At 46.7% G+C, this 17,986-nt stretch overlaps 5 protein-coding genes across 5 annotated transcripts; 2 read left to right on the forward strand and 3 right to left on the reverse strand.

Annotated features, from left to right (window-relative positions):
• Nucleotides 1-432: 432 nt before the first annotated feature.
• Nucleotides 433-1,607, forward strand: C8R40DRAFT_1045254 (adenosine deaminase/editase; the record flags this gene model as incomplete). Its single annotated transcript, XM_046224288.1, has 3 exons — nucleotides 433-1,201; nucleotides 1,253-1,317; nucleotides 1,437-1,607. The coding sequence occupies 3 exons, from the start codon at nucleotides 433-435 to the stop codon at nucleotides 1,605-1,607; spliced, it is 1,005 nt and encodes a 334-aa protein (XP_046086603.1).
• A 993-nt stretch (nucleotides 1,608-2,600) lies between these two features.
• Nucleotides 2,601-3,525, reverse strand: C8R40DRAFT_1104396 (uncharacterized protein). The gene is made up of 2 exons (XM_046228064.1): nucleotides 3,024-3,525; nucleotides 2,601-2,965 (listed from the first exon to the last, which is right to left on the reverse strand). The coding sequence occupies exon 1, from the start codon at nucleotides 3,469-3,471 to the stop codon at nucleotides 3,097-3,099; it is 375 nt and encodes a 124-aa protein (XP_046086604.1). The 5' UTR covers nucleotides 3,472-3,525; the 3' UTR covers nucleotides 2,601-2,965; nucleotides 3,024-3,096.
• C8R40DRAFT_1104397 (uncharacterized protein) lies at nucleotides 3,526-3,785 on the reverse strand. Its single transcript, XM_046228065.1, has one exon. The coding sequence runs from the start codon at nucleotides 3,731-3,733 to the stop codon at nucleotides 3,557-3,559; it is 177 nt and encodes a 58-aa protein (XP_046086605.1). The 5' UTR covers nucleotides 3,734-3,785; the 3' UTR covers nucleotides 3,526-3,556.
• Nucleotides 3,786-4,353: 568 nt separating this feature from the next.
• C8R40DRAFT_1069508 (common central domain of tyrosinase-domain-containing protein) lies at nucleotides 4,354-7,086 on the reverse strand (the record flags this gene model as incomplete). The annotated part of the gene is made up of 14 exons (XM_046226119.1): nucleotides 4,354-5,081; nucleotides 5,142-5,285; nucleotides 5,339-5,486; nucleotides 5,550-5,608; nucleotides 5,667-5,743; nucleotides 5,802-5,915; nucleotides 5,971-6,270; nucleotides 6,330-6,436; nucleotides 6,488-6,534; nucleotides 6,595-6,612; nucleotides 6,668-6,714; nucleotides 6,775-6,808; nucleotides 6,865-6,996; nucleotides 7,050-7,086. The coding sequence occupies 14 exons, from the start codon at nucleotides 7,084-7,086 to the stop codon at nucleotides 4,354-4,356; spliced, it is 1,992 nt and encodes a 663-aa protein (XP_046086606.1).
• A 1,576-nt stretch (nucleotides 7,087-8,662) lies between these two features.
• On the forward strand, nucleotides 8,663-15,650 carry C8R40DRAFT_1189290 (uncharacterized protein; the record flags this gene model as incomplete). The annotated part of the gene is made up of 9 exons (XM_046233036.1): nucleotides 8,663-9,624; nucleotides 9,683-10,811; nucleotides 10,896-12,722; nucleotides 12,773-13,101; nucleotides 13,212-13,441; nucleotides 13,558-14,213; nucleotides 14,290-14,413; nucleotides 14,506-14,644; nucleotides 14,696-15,650. The coding sequence occupies 9 exons, from the start codon at nucleotides 8,663-8,665 to the stop codon at nucleotides 15,453-15,455; spliced, it is 6,156 nt and encodes a 2,051-aa protein (XP_046086607.1). The 3' UTR covers nucleotides 15,456-15,650.
• Nucleotides 15,651-17,986: the final 2,336 nt, after the last annotated feature.

Below are 17,986 nucleotides of genomic sequence, written 5' to 3' on the forward strand. Positions count from 1 at the left end.
GAGTGAGTGTAGCGAGTCAGAACTTGGAATCTGTAAAAGAGCCAGCCAATCTTCAACGACGTGCAAAGCGAGTTGATTCATATGTGACTCAGGTACCGGTGTCGATTTTTGTGTCAGATACCTTCGTAGTCGTGCAAACCCGGGCGGAGAAAATCTTGAATTAGTGACAACACAGATCGCCGCATTGGATGGCTACTCATTGGCCACCGTAATGCGCTAAAGAGGTGGAAAAATCTGGACAGAATTCGATGTTGAAGCTTTGAGTTGAAATCGAAGAGGACGTGCAGGGAGGAATAGCATATTCCTGCGATCTTTGACCCCCAGCGATAGTCGATCTCTTCCTTTCATTCCAGACTAAATCACCTCGGGTCAACATCTTCAAAGTTCGCAAGAGAGAAGAAGGAGGAATTCCCCGGCCCGGAAGAGCCGCACATGAACCAATCCTCCCCCTCTGATGACGATCATATCGCATTAATCCACACACTATATTCTCAACTCAAGCTATATCCTCAACCATCGCAATACACTATCCTGTCTGCGCTCTATCTCACGTCGAGCACCAGCTCCGAATGCAAAATAATTTCTTTGGGCACTGGGACCAAATGTCTACCCAAGTGTCGCCTTCCAATTCGAGGAGAAGCCGTCCACGATAGCCACGCGGAGGTTGTAGCGCGTCGTGGAGCTATTAGGTGGATTCTAGAGGAAACTATACGCGAGAGAGTTCAAGGTAGTGGATGGATTGAACGCCACGCGGACAAGTACCGATTTAGAAAAGGGATACAAATTCGTATGTATGTCTCTACTGTCCCTTGCGGAGACGCCTCCACACGATTTCTCGCTGCCTCCCAGGATCCTAAGATGGCCTTTCTGAAAGATTCTGCTGTCATGGCACACATAGAAGGTACCACTGCCCGTGGTCGGGATAACTACCATTTATTCAATGTTCTCCGCACGAAGCCCGGCAGAGCAGATTCGCCACCGACGCTTTCCTTGTCCTGTAGTGATAAGATTGCCAGCTGGTCATGGCTTGGCATACAGGGAGCCTTTGGTGCAAAACTTTTCGAGGGAGGGACTTACATACAGAAAATCATCATCGGCGAAGTGCTTCCTTCGCGAAACGTAGATCTCATTAAAATCGTCAAGGACGATTGTGAACGTGCATTAGGTGGAAGGCTGGAAGGTCTTTTGCCTACCAATCAAGGTACGTCGACTGCTGGATCGACTAAAATTTTAATGACACTTCGTTCTGCAGGACCTTATTCACTACAAAAACCCGTCATCGCGTTCACGCCTGTTCCTTTCATACACTCGCGGCTTGTCGTCGGTCTCACAAGTACATCAAGTAACGAATGTGAGTCCTTTCCTTTTGTATGAGTTTGTCCTGAAGACGAATTCCGATAGCTCTTTGCTGGCATGCAGATTCTATCCCTCCACAGACTCTTCCTACTCCTCCTCAGACCTTATTGTCTTCGTCGTCGTTCTTTCCAGATTCTGACCACTTTCGCAATTCTCCGTCTAATGGGACTGTTCAAGTCCTCATTAATGGCTACAAACGCGGAGTTTCTCCTAAACATCGACAGAAAATGCAAAACAGCAAGTTTATGTGAGTTCGATGTCCGCTATTCTGCCTCGTGGAACGGCACTCTATTTGAATCACATTCGACTCACGATGTCTGATCCGTTGGATTGTACGTTCATGCAGACCTCAAGTTAGTAAGCTCTCAATCCTGAGACTATACGCAAGGGTTTGCAAGGACGTGTATGGAGTGGAAATACCTAGGTTAGTCATCTACGTATTCACGAGAGCGAGTTTGATACATTTTTTCCTATTGTAGCACCCACTCGTACTACGAAACCAAGACCGACTTCCATAACTTGTCGGACCACCAAAGCGCAAACGCAAACGTACTATCCACCCGACCTGTCTCCGCATACCACGAGGCGAAAATTCTTCTCAAAGGCCCTTCAGCGCCATTCAGCGCTTGGTGGGATAAGAGTACGCGCTCTCTTGTTCCTACACCATCATCGTGTACCGGTTCCGAAGACGTGTCCAGCTCGAATGGCAAAGGAAAAGAAAAATGGACTGAATGCGCGCGATTGAACGACGAAACAGATATAACAAGGGAAGAGAGGTTACAGTGCCGTGGATCTGGGTACTGGGAACGGTTCAACGTCGATGGCGAACTCCTGTCCCTCTAGCGATGTAACTAGGACGTCCATTATTATTACTACACGATTTAATGTGTCTGATTTGTGTGCTTATGAACAACCATATCCTTCATTGCATGAAAGTCTGATCGAATCTGTCTCATGAGCACTGCGAATCCAAATTGCTCGAGATGATTGAAATTGGGCGAAAAGGAGTGAAAAAAAGGAAGGCGGAGCCTGACGCGAGCTGCTAAATGTTTGCCATTCCAGTAAATGCTTTACTCTTTTCACCCCTCCCAACCTCTCCCCTCCCCCACTTCTTTGTTACTGTTGCTCATTGAACTCTTGTAGATGCCCATTCGCGAAGCGAGATTTTGCATACTTCACTATACTATAATCAAACTCAAGTCTTGGTACTGTGAAATTTTCCTTATATTTCAAGTTATTATATTACCGAACACAGGTTGATTTTCCAAGTTAATTTTCAGGACGAATCCTGGATTCGACGCTTATTCATTCTCCGCTCAGCGTCAAAGGTTCATAAACAGCATTGAGCATCACTCCCTATGGACTCTGCTATTCTGCTCGGAATCAAGCTGCAGGTGCTATGTAGTGTCAGGCGCAAGACAGCTGTTATTGATTAAAATTATCATGCAGGTGCGCATATATTGCGCTTGTGCATTTTGCATGGTATGCTAAAGATTTAACGAATCGTTCGAGACGGGGCACCAGACGAGTGTACGATATGTTTTGAATGGTGTGTTACCTCGATGATATCGAGATTGTGAATGTGGTTCAACTATCATAGTTTGATTACCTGTGAGGGTAGATAAGTATTGGTCTTTAAGGGTATGTATGCTAGCGATTGTACTCACCATTGATGCACGAATCACGCGTAAATTCTGAAAACATATCGACTGCAACCAACTTGAGCCGGCTATTCTTCCCTTACGACGATGGAGCTTCGTCACTTCCAGTAGATGATGGAACGACTATAGACGAGTATTCCTGGGTGAGAATAGGTACAGGAAGAGGGAGAACCGATGACTCCTGAGTCTGGTATGTATTCGTCGTCGTGGATGTACTGGTGCGAATGGCGGATAGGGTTGTGGTGGAGGGTTGACTATAGGATTCGGGTTCGGTTGGAGAGTCACCGCTGTTTCCCGGACCATTGTCATAATGAGCCAAATGGGGAGAGCCTGGAGGCGGCCTCGATCCTCCAAATTGACGAGCAGGTTCACGTTCAACAAAGCGCGAAGTGGGTAGTGCACTCGTTCCAGCGGCAATTAGAGCGCTGGTGAAAAAGATGGTAGAAAACTTCATGGCGAGGAACAGGTGAATCAAGTTGGTTACAAGGATGGAGTTGTGGGTTAAGGTGTACTTTCAGTCTGGAGAGTGCTCGAGGGTTTTATATATCCAGACTCAAGGGGAATAGGGGTATTGAATCATCTTGTCTCACTTGTCTCGACTCGGTCCTCGGAGAAGCGAGTCTAGGATCGAATAGTGTCTTCTCCGAATCTGTTGGGGGGGATGGTGGATGGTTGGGAAAGGGACGAAGACGCGTTGGCGGCTTTGCACTTTCCATAAAGACCACTTGACTCTTGTGTAAAATTGAGCTAGAAAGCAAAAGAATCGGTCGTTGATGATCAAGAGAACCTGGTGCCATTTATGAGTGAAATTGAAAGCAACTTGAGGTTTGAACCCAGTCGTCGTATGAAGTGGTAACCTGTTGCTAACTCAATCCTCAGAGCAGCGTCTTGCTGGATATCCGCCTGAACATCTGCTACAGTCTTAGCTGTTGCGTATAAGCTGTGCACACGAAAAGTGACCGAAGCGCCCTCGATGTGATTCCTCGATAACTCCTCCTGTTATAACAGCCGTCGTAAGAATGGATGAATAAAATATCGGATGAGTGAGTCGACGTAGTGTGATGAGGACTTGATGAGGATGTGAACATCTGATAAGCGCTTTATGGTGGCCGCGTCTAATTTACTAAATTAGACGCGGCCACCATTCGGGCATTACACAGAGATCAGTAGAAGAAATCGCCAGCAGTCGTTGTGCGGCCAGACTTTCAAGTCAAGAAAAGAACGAGCTAACTTCAGGCATGCATACTAGTGGTACACAGTCAGAGTTCTGGATGGATTTTTTACTGGCTACTTGCTAATTGTTTACGAGCATGGTATGTATTATTTGACACATCTTTCACACTCTCTGCTCCGGGGGAATATTGACCCACTTCCCTTCAAGGATCTGACCATACTCCGTATCATCAAAGAACAGACAATATCCCTGCTCTTCATGGGTAGCTGCAGAGGTAGAATGGATTGTGATGTTTGGACACTTTTCCTCCGGAAGTGCATTATCTTCAGTGGGATCAACATCGTTGCTCGCCGTAGCCAGCACAGTGCCTGTTGGCCCCACAAGTTGAGCAGAGAAAGCCAATTTAAAGACTTTTTTAAACACATCTTCCTGGTTCGGCTGATCACTTTGTTCGACCAGGGAGTAGATTTGGTTCACTACATCTTGATGAACAGCAATAGTTCCCCGGATTCTGTTTTTGGTCTCCCGGCGCCCTTGACAGCCAGCACAAAGAGTGTCTAGACCACGAGCAAGGGAGGTGACTACACCAATATTGATGTTGTTGTACAGAATCTCGAGTCTGTAGGAACCGGTATAAGCATGTTCAAGGATGTCGGCAACAATGATAAAGTGGCGATAGTCAGCGACCTCCTCGAACCTGTAAGGAGGAATCCCGGTGCCTCTCAATGCGGGAATGATGGGATGGCTTATTCCATATTTAAGCCGGGATGCAAGGATATCAAGGCCGAAGTAATCCTGGAGAGCCTTAAGGTATATGGGGCGGTCAGCCTCTTGAATGGGCTTTGAGACATCGATGGAAACCTGATTATGTGTGAGAGTGTAGGTATACCCTGCCATATACATGGAGTGTTAAAACATTTAATCAGTATAAAAATGCTTGTGAACCTTACACTTCTTCACACCCTCATCAGCCTGCAAACCATGTACATCGTTCGAGGTCCAGTAAATATTGCTATCATTCCGGTATGGTTCAAGTTCTGAAGATTCATCAACTGTAGCATCAGGTTTCTCAGACCAGTTGCCACCGGGTTGGACTTGATATTCAGTCAGGATTCATAACTGTCTACCCTTGCAAATAAGAGCTCACCAAACTTAATGAGTTTCCCCTCTTTATCGCGGTACCCTTCACCCATCCAATAGTTCGGATAGATATATTCCCAAAGGGCAAGAATACGGTCAATATTGGCGTGATGCAAGTAAAAAATCGGGTCGAATCCTGCATAATCATTGTTGGACTAAGCAGAGGACATACCAATTTGAATTGATCTAAAACCACGAGTGTATGAAGCCTCACATACCATATGCCCTAGTCCTCCAAGGAGAAGATGTACCGAGTTGTGAGGATGCTCAACACTCCCTGCAATATGAAGGTAAAGCCTCAGTGTAAGTAGGAGAATCATCACTATCAGATTTACCAGCTTTGTAGTCTTTCATTCCTCTTGCGATCTTAGTCTTGTATGATTGGAATGTTGTGTTTGAAAACTCATCCCAACTACAAATCATCAGTGAGGCGTTGCATATTTTGTTCATGCTTGGCATGATATACTCACATAAATGGGTCCTCGTCCTTTCCAGCTGCAAGAGGAAACGTAAAGAGGTGAGCAACATTGCTCCTCAAACTTCTCCATCCATATCGATTGTTCTTATCATCATCAGTGAGTAAACTAAAATTCAAAGGGAATTGAAGTATTCGATTCGGAGAGAACAACAACCACATACTCATCGATGCTTGCATATTGTTCTTCTGGGTGAAGGCTATTTGTAGGCCAACGATAGGTTGAAGTCCAATCCTTGAAGTACGCTGTTTGTCCAACTTGAAAAGGACTCCATCTATCATCTTTTGAGTTCTCCATGTTTTGGAACCCATCAGGACGAGGATTCTCAAATTGATATGTAGCGAGAGGATTGTATTCGAGACGCCTTTGAGTCCCGTTCGGTATTTGCAGAACAACTGCGTGAGGCTTTAAAAGAGCTGGTAATCCTTCTTTACCAGTACTTGGATCTGTCCAGTCCCAATAGCTGTTATCACAAAATATTGATTATTGGTTTGAGTTGAAAGAGCAGTGTGATACACATACGGCCAACGGAGTTGCTGAGCAGCAGTGATCCAGATTTTCTTAACAGCGTCAGAAAGTTCTTCAGTCAACTCTCCAGCAATGACAAGGGCTGCTTCTCCGATGGATTGCTAAAAACCATTTTAAATGAAGGACTCGGTAACATTTTCGAAAACACTGACCTCGAGCGCGAGAACATATGGACGATGCCAAGTCGGGAATAGAATAGCTTTATAAGGGATGAATCAAACTCGGATTTTCCCAAGGACAATGACTCAACCTGACTCACAGGCATGGTTGCAATAGCCTGTGTGTGATTTAGAACCGCGAGAGCGAGGAAAAACAGAGAAGCAACTACACACCTCCATATTCCGAGCTCAATGGTCCTGGAGCACCTTTGGGATCACCGCTACGTATTTTCCAAATTTATTTGAGGGAATAAAATGCGGCCGGGAACAATGACCATTACCTCCAACGCTGAAACGGAAGACCATGGATCCCACCTGTGTAGAAATCGTTGTTCAATCGATGGTGTATTCACATTTCTAGAATTACTAACCAAGTGAAATAAATTTGGCAGCCACTGGCTTATATTCCGCCTGCTGGATACGTTGTAAACCGAGGTTGAAGAGGGTCCACTGCTCATTGATCTTCGCTAGTTCTCGGACTTCCAGACGCGGGTATACACCACCTAAATAAGAGTTAAGGGACAAAATTCCTCAAGTCCTGGGCCTATAGACAAACCTGGACGACCATGTATGAAGTAGGGGATATCAGACATCCTGCAATGAAATGTGGAATGGGTATAACTCAAGGAAGCTGGTGCTATTTATGCTGTTGAGGTGCTGATATTGTTCAATGTTCCGAGTACCTAGCAAAGGGATCTATCTTGATATAGAGACAATGTCCTCGTGCCAACGTTGCTTCTTGGCATTGTCATGTTTTGAACATTATGGAAGAATGTATTCATCTGGAAGTATGAAGGTGTAAACGTGCTTGTATTCGTTGGGAATTCGAAGGCAAGTAAAGCTCACTTAGTCTCCAGTAGTTTCTCTCTCCACCGTCTTTCAAAGTTCGAACTCTGCTACAATTGCTTGCGGTGAATAGGCTTGGTTAAGAGAATTGAAAGACAGGTGGAATTTACTAGCCTCCCAATTGACTTCGAGGGCCATCGATCATCCCATGGCACTAGGCCAGATTGACGGGCTCCAAGAACTACGCCTCCACTGAACACGAGTTCTTCAACACAGAGGACTGATCCCAATCGGATTTGACACTAGAAATTGAAGACTTGACGGAGTCTATATAGGTCAACCAGGATTGAGAAACTGGGGTTGAACAAGTAGTGCCGAGTGTGTTGAACGTTATCGATCCGAAAACTTCGTGTCAAACTGCATACCCTCTCCAAAATCGAAATTTTTCCACCGTCTCCGCCTCAGTAGCTCAAGGACTTCGAAACGCTCCGATTCCGTGTACGCCATGGGACTTCGTCCTATTGATATTATCATCTGCTACAAATTGAAACTTTTAGCGGCAGCTGAGGGAATTAGCAATCTTTTCCGAGCTCAAAACACCGGCTCCAATAGAAGTATTCTGCCCAGCACGAAAACGAATTGTTCTGCCAGGTGCCCAGGACACCTGGTGACTTCTAAGTATCCCGTTAGTACCACAGAAAAATCGCGTTGAAATGGCCAGTCAACATAATAAGGCTTTAGAATGAGGAGGAATTGGGAAAGTCAGCTTCTCTTGTCAATTTCCCAATCAGGCGCATATTACCAGCGTGCCCAATTCTAATAGAATGCGCAGTCCTTCTCATACGGAACGAAGATGAATGTGACGAGAGGAATGACATGCAGACCCACCTCCTTCTTCGCCTGCTTATGATTTTATCTAAGATGAATCGCAGCTCGCTCTTTCGACATAGGATCTAGACTGAAGCTAAGTTTTGTCTTACCTGATTTGAGTGCGGAGCGGACCTACTCGCGATGTAGTACCTGGGAAGGAAACGAAGAAGCCATCCACAGCTATGGCATGTTCGGTAAATGAGTTGGTGCTCTGTAGCCTAGTGTGCCCTTTAAGATTTGTTTAAGCAGAATTAATCCTAGTATCACTTTAGAAGCTCTATCTTTTTACTGGTATGAGATTTGTCCACCTTCAAGTTCGGATGAATAAATTGTCGAGAGATTTTCTATGTCAACCATGAGGCATTTGATCAAGAGTTCTGAGCTCTTATGTCTCTTTCAACAAAAACTCATTGTAGGAGGGATGTAAAGGTAGAGTGGGAGACCCGGCCCTCAAGTAATCATTTGATTCCGGTATGTATTTACTAGGCGCTTATTTGATGAACGACTACAACGATGAACTCGTACCCGCTTGAGCTGATAGCTCAGCTGGCCCCAGTGATGTTCGTCGCTGGGCTGAATCCAGCATCATTGAATAATGCGAATAACGTGCCAAACACTACTTCCCCTCCCCTGCAATCTATTCAGCCTCCTCCACCGACACACCATTCTAGAAATCCTTCGTTAACAACAATGACTACTGTTTCAGGAGCCGATTCAGTAAATTACTCTTTATCGCTGCCACCATCTACTACAGCACCGAATCTGCTAAGACCAGACCCATTCACCATTCTCACCTCGCGTTTACGCGAAATCCTCGTCCATCAGCGGAAGATCACTGTCTGGGATACGCCTACAGCGGACAAAGTATTCCAGGTTATCTTGATTGATAAAGATGTGAAATTTCCGCCGCGGAAGGTCGAATCTAGCCCTGGGGCTCCAGCACATTCACCGTTATCGCCGTTAACACCTTCCTCTCCTCTGCATCCAGACGGGTTGATTGCGCCAATATGGATTCGAAAACATACAATGCTTGTCCCAGCTGTATTCGTGCTGTTTATAAGATTGTTTCAAGCTGACGATCCAAGTTCTATTTATGCTTATTCTTTGGGAGTTGAATATAACACCGAATTCGAACAACGACTGAAGGAGTTCAGGGACCTTGCTGACCGGCGCAACGACAAAGACACTGATCGCGTCGTAGAACGTGTCAAGGAGCTGGAAAGGCTCAAGGACACAGAGCTTGCTGCTCTCATTGCACAGCGGAAACGCAGTACGAACGAGCGAGGAATCAAGCTCACTGTTGTGCTTATGGCTTCGAGGAAATTGTTGGACGATTCGGCCTCGGGAGCTGCTGGCGGATTGGGTTTAGATGCTAGGTTGACGTTTATTAGACGACAGTCAGGGCTTGACTCGAGAGCTGCGCTGTTTGTGTTGAGTCCTATTCCGAGGGAGGAGTTGAATGACTTTGTCAAGAGGTATGTGTCTTTGTTGTCACATTCTTACTAGCGATTTTAATTACCTGTCGCTATATAGCTTGCAGACTGCACTGTGGGACCCAGCTGTAGAATACTACACCGCTCATTCCAAACGCGTAAGGCAGAAACGGAATCGACATCAAGCTCAGTCAGCTCAGTCCTCTCATCGACCTACTCCATCAATTGTTGCATCGAGCTCGTCGTCTAACGCATTGGGCGCGATGAGTGCACTTCCCGCCCCACTCAAACCCGAAGGCTGGACAGTCCGGTACGAATACAAAATGGCTTCATTCGCTGAATTCCGAGGCGAGTACGAAGTTGCTTTGAAGCACTACCAAGACGCGTATGCTGCGCTGACAATGTTGTTCATGGCGCCTGGGAGCTCGTTAGCTATGGCGTCTGGTGGGGTGGGGGTTACCATGCCTATTTCCACTTCGATCTCTACATCTACGATGCCTACCTCTACCTCTTCGATGTCTGCAACATCCTCAACCTCTGCAGCTTCTCGAGCTGGAGTCAGTTCTCCAGTCCCCGGCAACGGTGGCTCCCGCACTAAACGCTGGGCGGAAGCTAAAGTCCTCGCGGACACCATCAATATCAAGATCGTCAAGTTGTATTTATACAATAATGAGACTGGGTTAGCATTGGCGCAGCAGAGGTTACATGTCAGAACGTTTCCTGTTGTTGCTGGGTTTACTGGAGGGTCGACAATGTCAACTAAGACCGGTAGTGCCCCTGTTGGCGGGCAAATTACTCCTTCTTTGAGTGCTGCAGATGAAGGCAGCTACGAATATTGGAGCTGGGTAAGTAGGATGTGGTGTATATTGGCTGAGATGCTCGTTGAGGGGACGAGAACTCGCGGATCACCTGGTTCTCCTCCTATTCCTCCAAGTCTCATTATACCAATCCACCGACCCCGTCTTCCTCCTTCCTCCGCAGCTGTTTCAATCACTGACAGTGGCAGTAGGAAACCAAGCCCCACACCAGAATCACTCCTCCATTCCGCCGCCCCTGGTGTGAACCCGGCACATGCGCTGATGCACCCGGGGTGGTATTACCTTCTCGCGGCGGAGTGTGCAGAGAGGAAGGTTGGGAGGTTTGTTGAGGGACTAAATTTCGGGGCAAGTGATGAAATGAAGGAGCAGAAAATAACTCATCTGAGAGCATTAGTGGGAGATATATTGGAAGTGAGTATCTCCCTTTCTTTCGCTTTATCAAGGCTATCATATTCACACTTGCTTCCGAACGTCCACGACTTACATTTGCCATAGCTGTACACCAAATCATATGAACTGTTCAAGGCGTATAGCAGTGCTTCTACCACGACGACGACGAACACGACTTCCCGAACTCACACTCTCAATGCGTCCATCTCATACCCACTCAGTATGACTACATCTATTTCGAACGCCTCGAATGCGGTGGGTCCTTCGAATCCACCTACCAACACGTCAACAAGCACTACAGACAGACTTGCGCTATATATCGCTCATCGTATCGCCCTCACTTATGCGCGGTTCCCTGATCCGAATCGTCCTGACCTTCGTTCGACGAACTCTTCTAATGATACCTTGCGAATCTCAAAAGACTCTAAAAACACGGGCGATCCAGCTGCTGACAATGCAGAAGATTTGGACGAACCTGGTACTTCAGATAATGCTCCACACGAGCTAGAATCGCTCTTCGCTGAGTTCGACTCCTGGGCTCGTGAATTTTCTGCGGACGCAGACGAAGACTTGTCTGAATCACTGGACGAGGGTAATTTCAGAGGGAAAGACCCGGAGAAGCTTGCGTTAGCTGCAAGGTTCCTTGCCAGGATCGCGAAGAGTTATTGGAGAGAAGGGGTTATATCTTCTTCTTCCTCGTCCTCCTCTTCTTTCTCTGCATCCACATTCAGTTCGGCCTATCCGACTCTTCCTTCTATGTTTCCGGGATATCCATCTAACGCAGGCTTCTTAACATATCCCACTGCAAAATACAATACAGAGGACGACAGAGAAAATGACGAAATATGGGGATGGCCTGCTCTCCTCGTTCCGCTGCTGAGGACCTGGAGTGGGATTCTAAGAGAGTTGGTCGGGCGGGGTATCAACGAGATGAGGAAACTTTCCAAGACGCTCCGAACGTCGCAAAAGCTGGATTCACTGTATAAACTAAACAGCACACCAGAAAAGCTGGAGAGTCTCGAAGCCCACTTCGATTCATACACTCGTGTACTCATTTCTAGAATAAGCGTCGACCGAGACGTCGAATTTTCAAGGAAGAAAGAGGAGATGGAGATACAGAGGGAGCTGAAGAGAGTGATGGAGATGTGGGTTGGTGTGCAGACTCTGAAAGAAGTGCTGGATAAAACCTCATCTGACAGCTCTAGCACCAGGGAGGTGAAGGTGATTAGGGTAGACAATGCAGAAACGCAACCGATCTTCGATACCTCAGTGGTATTTTGGTATGGGAGAATTTGGATCTCTCCTTTTTCCCCCTCTGTTAGCTCCTTGTCCAGTTCCTCATCCTCCAATGCTGAATCAATTCAAGAATCTACCCCATTCCAACTGACACTTACTGCGCCCTCACGCGTGGCAATTGATAAACTTGACTGGGTGGAGCTGAGGGTTAGGGTCACATTTGAATACGAGGGATACGACGATTTCGACGAGGGGTATGAGAAGCAGGAGGAGGAAGGAGAGGGAAGAGGTAAGGAAGAGGGAGGAAATGAAGATGGCGAAGAAGACGATGAGGAAGGTGATAACAGAGAGGGAGCTATCAGAACAGATGTTGAAGAGGCTAAGATTGATCTTCGAACACAGGAGATCGAGGTTATCATTCGATCAAACTCCCTTTCGCAAGGCGGGGAGGCTATTGAAACACTCAACGAGCCTGTTCAAATGATTGACGTTGGACATCTGTCGTTTGGTACTGGTTTTGGTTTCGATAAGAAGGCGGATTACGATGGAAAATCATCTACAGACAAAATTCAGGAAATCATCTCCGTATCCTCCTCGAGCCTTCGTTGGACACCTGGACAAGCGGTGATAATTACCGGGTCTGTTCGTGTTTGTTCGAGCGGTGGTGGGGATCAATTCGGGCAAGGCAAGATAAGAGTAAGTGATATGCTTCCTGATTTCAAGTTATTTATCGTTCTACTCTCCAGATATCTTCCGTTCTTCTCCGACTCAACGCCCCTACTCCCTCGCCACCTTCTCAGGGTATTCCCAACACTCCACCATTCGTGCTCGAAATCCCTCTACATGTCCCCGCTCGACGAGGAGCTCCGCCTCCGCCTACGTCATATGTTCATGCACTTGGTAGCAGAGAACTTGGAGCGGGCGCAGGAGTTGGTGGAATTCACACGCAAGCAATGTGGTTCGCTGGGTTCGCGGAGATTCAGCACAGGTACCCTCAATATGGGATTACGGCTCCGAGATGGGTCCCTGTGTCGAGACGTGGGATTGAGAAAGGGCTGGGATATGAAGGTGTTGAGTATGTGATTTGTTATCGCATGCTTTCATAAGCTAGGGGTGCTGATCCTGGTTCCTTCTGTTTACTCCATTTCCCAATCATTTTCTATCACCATGCCACACATGAAATAGAATATCCTTCCGCCCACATCCCGTCACGTTATCTGTGCTTCATTCCGGCGTGGCGTATGTGGGAGAGGAGTATCCCCTGGAGATCCTTGTAAGGGGTTGTCGGTGTGACTTTGGAAGTTCGCGCTCCGCTGATGCAGAGGAGGGGAAGCAGGAAGAAGAGACTGTGGATGAGGAAGTCGAAGTAGTGATGGACGTTCTGTTGCAGCCTGTAGAATCAGACGTGACTGCTGGTGAGTTTACTCTATTCCCGATTACTGAATCTTCGACTTATGGCTTTCTTATAAATTCTTTCCGTCGTCCTTGATCCTTGATCATCATTTACTCACTATTTCTTCTCTATGTACAGTCAACACGATCTCTGTCGGCCCGCACCAAAGTAATACTATGATCAAAGGGATATCGCTCGGTTTGCTTGCACTACATCCCCGGCACCCCTCCTCTCCATCAGACCTCAGGCACACCCTCTGGATTAAAAACACTGGCGGCGCAGGCGACAGGGTGGTCGATATGAGTGTCTGGACGCGGCCTATTCGTAGACATAAACCAGGCAAAGCAGCCAAAAATACATCAGGAATCATCAACGCTAGCGCACGTTCCATGCGCCACCTACCTCACCTAGAAACCGAAACACTAAAGACTGTGACAGTACCTTGTATCGAACCATTGAATGTTCGGTACGACGTTTCTTATCAGAGACGTGTGGACCCTTCTTCGTACACCACTCTCAATCCTGGTGAAGGAGCTTTGTGGGATAGGCCACAAAAACCGTGGTGGTTAGACGACGAAAAAGACGATCATGGTGATGAAGGCAAAGGTGGCAATGGGTATAGAGGCGACACTTGGGAAGAACGCGTAGAAGCTGACGTAGAGGCTGTTCTGGGGACGACGATTGTGTGCGTAGGTGGTGGTATAGCGGATTCTGGTGGTTCAACCTCAGGCAGTGGATTGACAAGTGTAGCTTCTTTAGGCGTGGAAGTTGAGAAGGTCGTGTTGAGGCGGAAGGTAAGTTATTTTCGACTCGTAGCATTCTATTTTCACTACATTACACATGATATACATTAACCTGTCCGAATCGTAGGATCCCCGGAGTACCATCGTGAGGATATTGACCTCTGAGATGATCTTGGGATCGGAAAAAGCTGTCGTAAAAGATGAAGGAGAGGAACAGGAGGAAGATGGGGAACTCAGCTTGTTTCCTTTAGGTAAGCATTCGCCCTCTCCAACCGTGATAATTGCTAATTGCTCGTCGTTTTTTTTAACCATCTACAACATCTCCCACATGCCGCACACACAGAATTCCTACCAGGAGATCAGCTCTCAGATGTCTGTCGGATTGGTATCTCTTCCCACCGGAATGATGAAGAGATTTATATCGATGCGGATGGTGAATTAGAGATTCCTAGTCCAGGGTCTTATGAGGTGCATTGGCGAAGGTTAGTACCTACTCAATCAATTTCATCCCCATTCATATCCCCCCCACTCAGAATTCTCCCCAACAACACCCGCGGCACACCCTCCTCAACGAAGTTCCCCCTTCCCGCTCTCCGCCCACCAACAGATGACCTTATCGCTCTCCTCGACGTGTCACCAACAGCCAGACTCCACGAACCCCTTGCGATGACACTGACCATACGAAACCGTCACCCGACACGAACAGCGGATGTTTATGTGCAACTTGAATTCCCACCTGGGACGGGGGTTGCTGCTAACACGAGCGCGCCGATTGGCACGAGTGTGGGTGGTGCTGTACCCATGGGAGAATCGACCGTGATGTCAAATACAACGTCAACGGCCGGTGAGCAAGGCGGTCAAAGTGCCCAAAGCGGGTCGGCTTTTGTCATCGCTGGCCTTCGCGCAGGTCGTGTTCCGTTACTTCTTGCAGGAACAGAAGAACGAATGGTGTGGATGCTTATACCTATTGAATGCGGGTACGTGCGCCTGCCCAAGGTGCAAGTGATTGATAGGCGGAAAGCGGCAATGGGAACAGCAGGGATGTTGGGAGCTGGTAGCATTGGTTCCAGTTCTAATGCTCGAAGTGAAAGTATAGTTGCTGTTGCTGGGAACGCGATTGATAATGTGGATAAGAATGGTTCGAACGCAGAAGGAGGGCGAGAAGTGAGGGTCGTTGATATTCGATCGGAATATAGAGCGGAGAGGACTAAGCGGCAAGTGGGAACAGATTTGGTTAGGACGGAGGAGGGAGATGATCAAGGAAGAATAGGGACCGTTCTTGTTCTACCGTGAAAGGTCGGAAGAGACATATTTAATCGCTGGCACTGTATCAGCCGTTGAGAAAAACCCTCGGAGCTTGATGTTACCTCAGCATAACTCTGAGCCTTAATCTTGAGGTTAAGGAAAGGAGATGGACATTCCTCTTTGTGCCACAAATGAGGGCGCATTCGCATATACTGTTCTTTGAAACCGGCTCGGAGATTGTTGAATTTTTGAACGATGTGAAGTAATGACTCATACGTATTGCGCCCGCACGTGGCAGGGAATCGAACCCTGTTCAAGTCTGTGTAGTACTTAGACCATGTACAACCAGTAACAAGCTGGGAATACACCCAGTGAACGCCGTTGTTGTTCTCAGACCTTTTTCAAGATCATAGAGACGCTGAGCCTTCATTATAGGCCTTAAGTAAGCTCCACGAGTAATGACTCATGAGTCAAGCATCTAGTTGCAACTCCAAATGAATGTGAACGACGTCCTTGTACCGGAGCCCAGCGGCCTCCCTTGATCCATATGTATGTAGTGGTAAAAGTAAGATTTAAGTCAGTCGGCGCTTCAGCGCGGATCAAATTTGCTGGTTCCGACAGTATTTCTATTCTTGTATATGTCAAAGCTGGATTTACTGAACGTCCCGTCGTCGGTCTCCCTGTCTAGAGCTTAGAATTTAAGACAGTAGAAGGACAAAAAAATAGAAATGGTTTCTTTTCAAAAAATTTTACAAAAAATCGAAAACACTATCATGTACTTGTGTTGAGAAAAATGGACTATGATTGGCACAGTACAAGGCTCGATAAACATTGCCTTCAATGCCCGCAGTCATCTATTTCGCTGTGTGGTTGTATAATTTTCTCGGAGTCTAGTGACAATTTGTCCGAAAGCATCAATACAACCTTCGATGATAAAGAATGATCGATCTTCAATGAGATATCAACCCATTGTCATGATATTAATTGCTCACCATCCAAATGTGCATGAACAGCGGCCTCGGAGGAGTTTTATGCTCATGTAGAGCAGGTCAAGCCTCCGTTTCCGTTGGTACAAGCTACATATGGAATCCAAGTTAGCCTGGTGATTTAAGTAAGCCGTAGTTGGTTCATTACTCACCTCCAGAAATAGTGTTTCCGTCGTCGAAGAACTTGCATGAGCTACCGAACTTGTGGGAACAGTTGTTCGGGCAGCGGCAAGCGCTGTCGGGATCAGCAGCAATGGCAGCGACACTGGTGACACCGATGGCTGCAACGAAGACAGCAGAGAGGACAGCAAAGAATCTCATTGTGAGGATTGTTGTTGAAAAATAAGTTTGAGAGGTGGTTGGTTGAATTTCGAGAGTGGCTTGGAATGAAGACAGGATAAAATTTCTGTACCGTTCTTATATCCAAATCAGATTCAAATCCTCCCTGCCATACCGGTAGCCCAATGCTCAAGTTCAACAAAGTCGAACAGTTACCAACCGCATTTGCTATGTTAATCGCTTGATGCAGCTGAGATGTAGGTCGATTGTAAAACAGATGGAAATAATCGAGGCTATTGTACTGCCATAAAGTATACTGTCCATGGACTGGTTGGTGCTTTACATTAGTGGAGCATGTACAGGTCGTCATGGCCAACAACGTCGATTGCACCAAGAACAACTCAGTACCCCACTGCGTACCGGTACTACATTGGCAACTGTATACGTATCAACTTGACTCAATCAGATTCAAATAGTATCATCTAAACGGCGAATGATATATCGACAGTGATAGATTTCGACGTGGAAAAAACAGGCATCCAACTTCACCTCCATCCTATGTGATCTTCGGGAGGCTGATGAAATTGGTATACAATCAATCACAGGTGCTGTCAAGCTTTTTTCTTCTGGAGTCTCGGGAAATGGTGATCTTCATTGACTGGGGAGAGCGGCGCCGATTTGAGCTTGAAGATGCACAACGATAAGTAATTGTGAGCAATTTAATATAATCTTCACCATGTGGTCTGCTCACCTGCTAAAACATGCGATCACGTTGAATATTGTGGTAAGGTATTTTCGATTAATGCTCTTGTTTCCCCCAAGCTTAAAACAATACACTGGGTTGGTTGGTCTTCTTCTCGCATTAACGGGAAGAGCGGGGAGCCAATTGTAACTAAATATACCATTTACATACTTCGCCTCCCCAAACAAAGAAGCTTCTGTATGTAGACTTATGTAGAATGCATCATTCCACCTGCACTAGAGAACTGCAACAGATTTGAGAGATGAGAATGTGGAGCCAGCTTACACTGAAGATGACATCAACTTGGAACTTTGAAATTTGAAATTTGCACCGGTCTTGACGAGAACAAAAATCCGAGGTTCTCGAAAATCAACTTGGACGGTTCCACCAAACGAGCTGTTTGAGGAAATAAGGCTTGTGATGCCCGAACAACTGCTCACACAAGCTCGGAAGCCCCTGTGCTTTCTTCCAAGATGGAAACACTATCAAAGGAGGTTAGTCTTTGTCCGACACTACTAAGAAGCATCATCTGACTCTTCATTTTATGTAGCTTGTGTCAACGGAGATGGAGG

This window comes from Lentinula edodes, assembly GCF_021015755.1.
Source record: "Lentinula edodes strain Le(Bin) 0899 ss11 chromosome Unknown C8R40scaffold_17, whole genome shotgun sequence".
In the NCBI taxonomy this organism is placed as follows: Eukaryota; Fungi; Basidiomycota; class Agaricomycetes; order Agaricales; family Omphalotaceae; genus Lentinula; species Lentinula edodes.

Coding starts and splice junctions, on each gene's coding strand:
- C8R40DRAFT_1104396 (XM_046228064.1), bottom strand. CDS start 3,471: ATGAAGTTTTCTACCATCTTTTTCACCAGCGCTCTAATTGCCGCTGGA.
- C8R40DRAFT_1104397 (XM_046228065.1), bottom strand. CDS start 3,733: ATGGAAAGTGCAAAGCCGCCAACGCGTCTTCGTCCCTTTCCCAACCAT.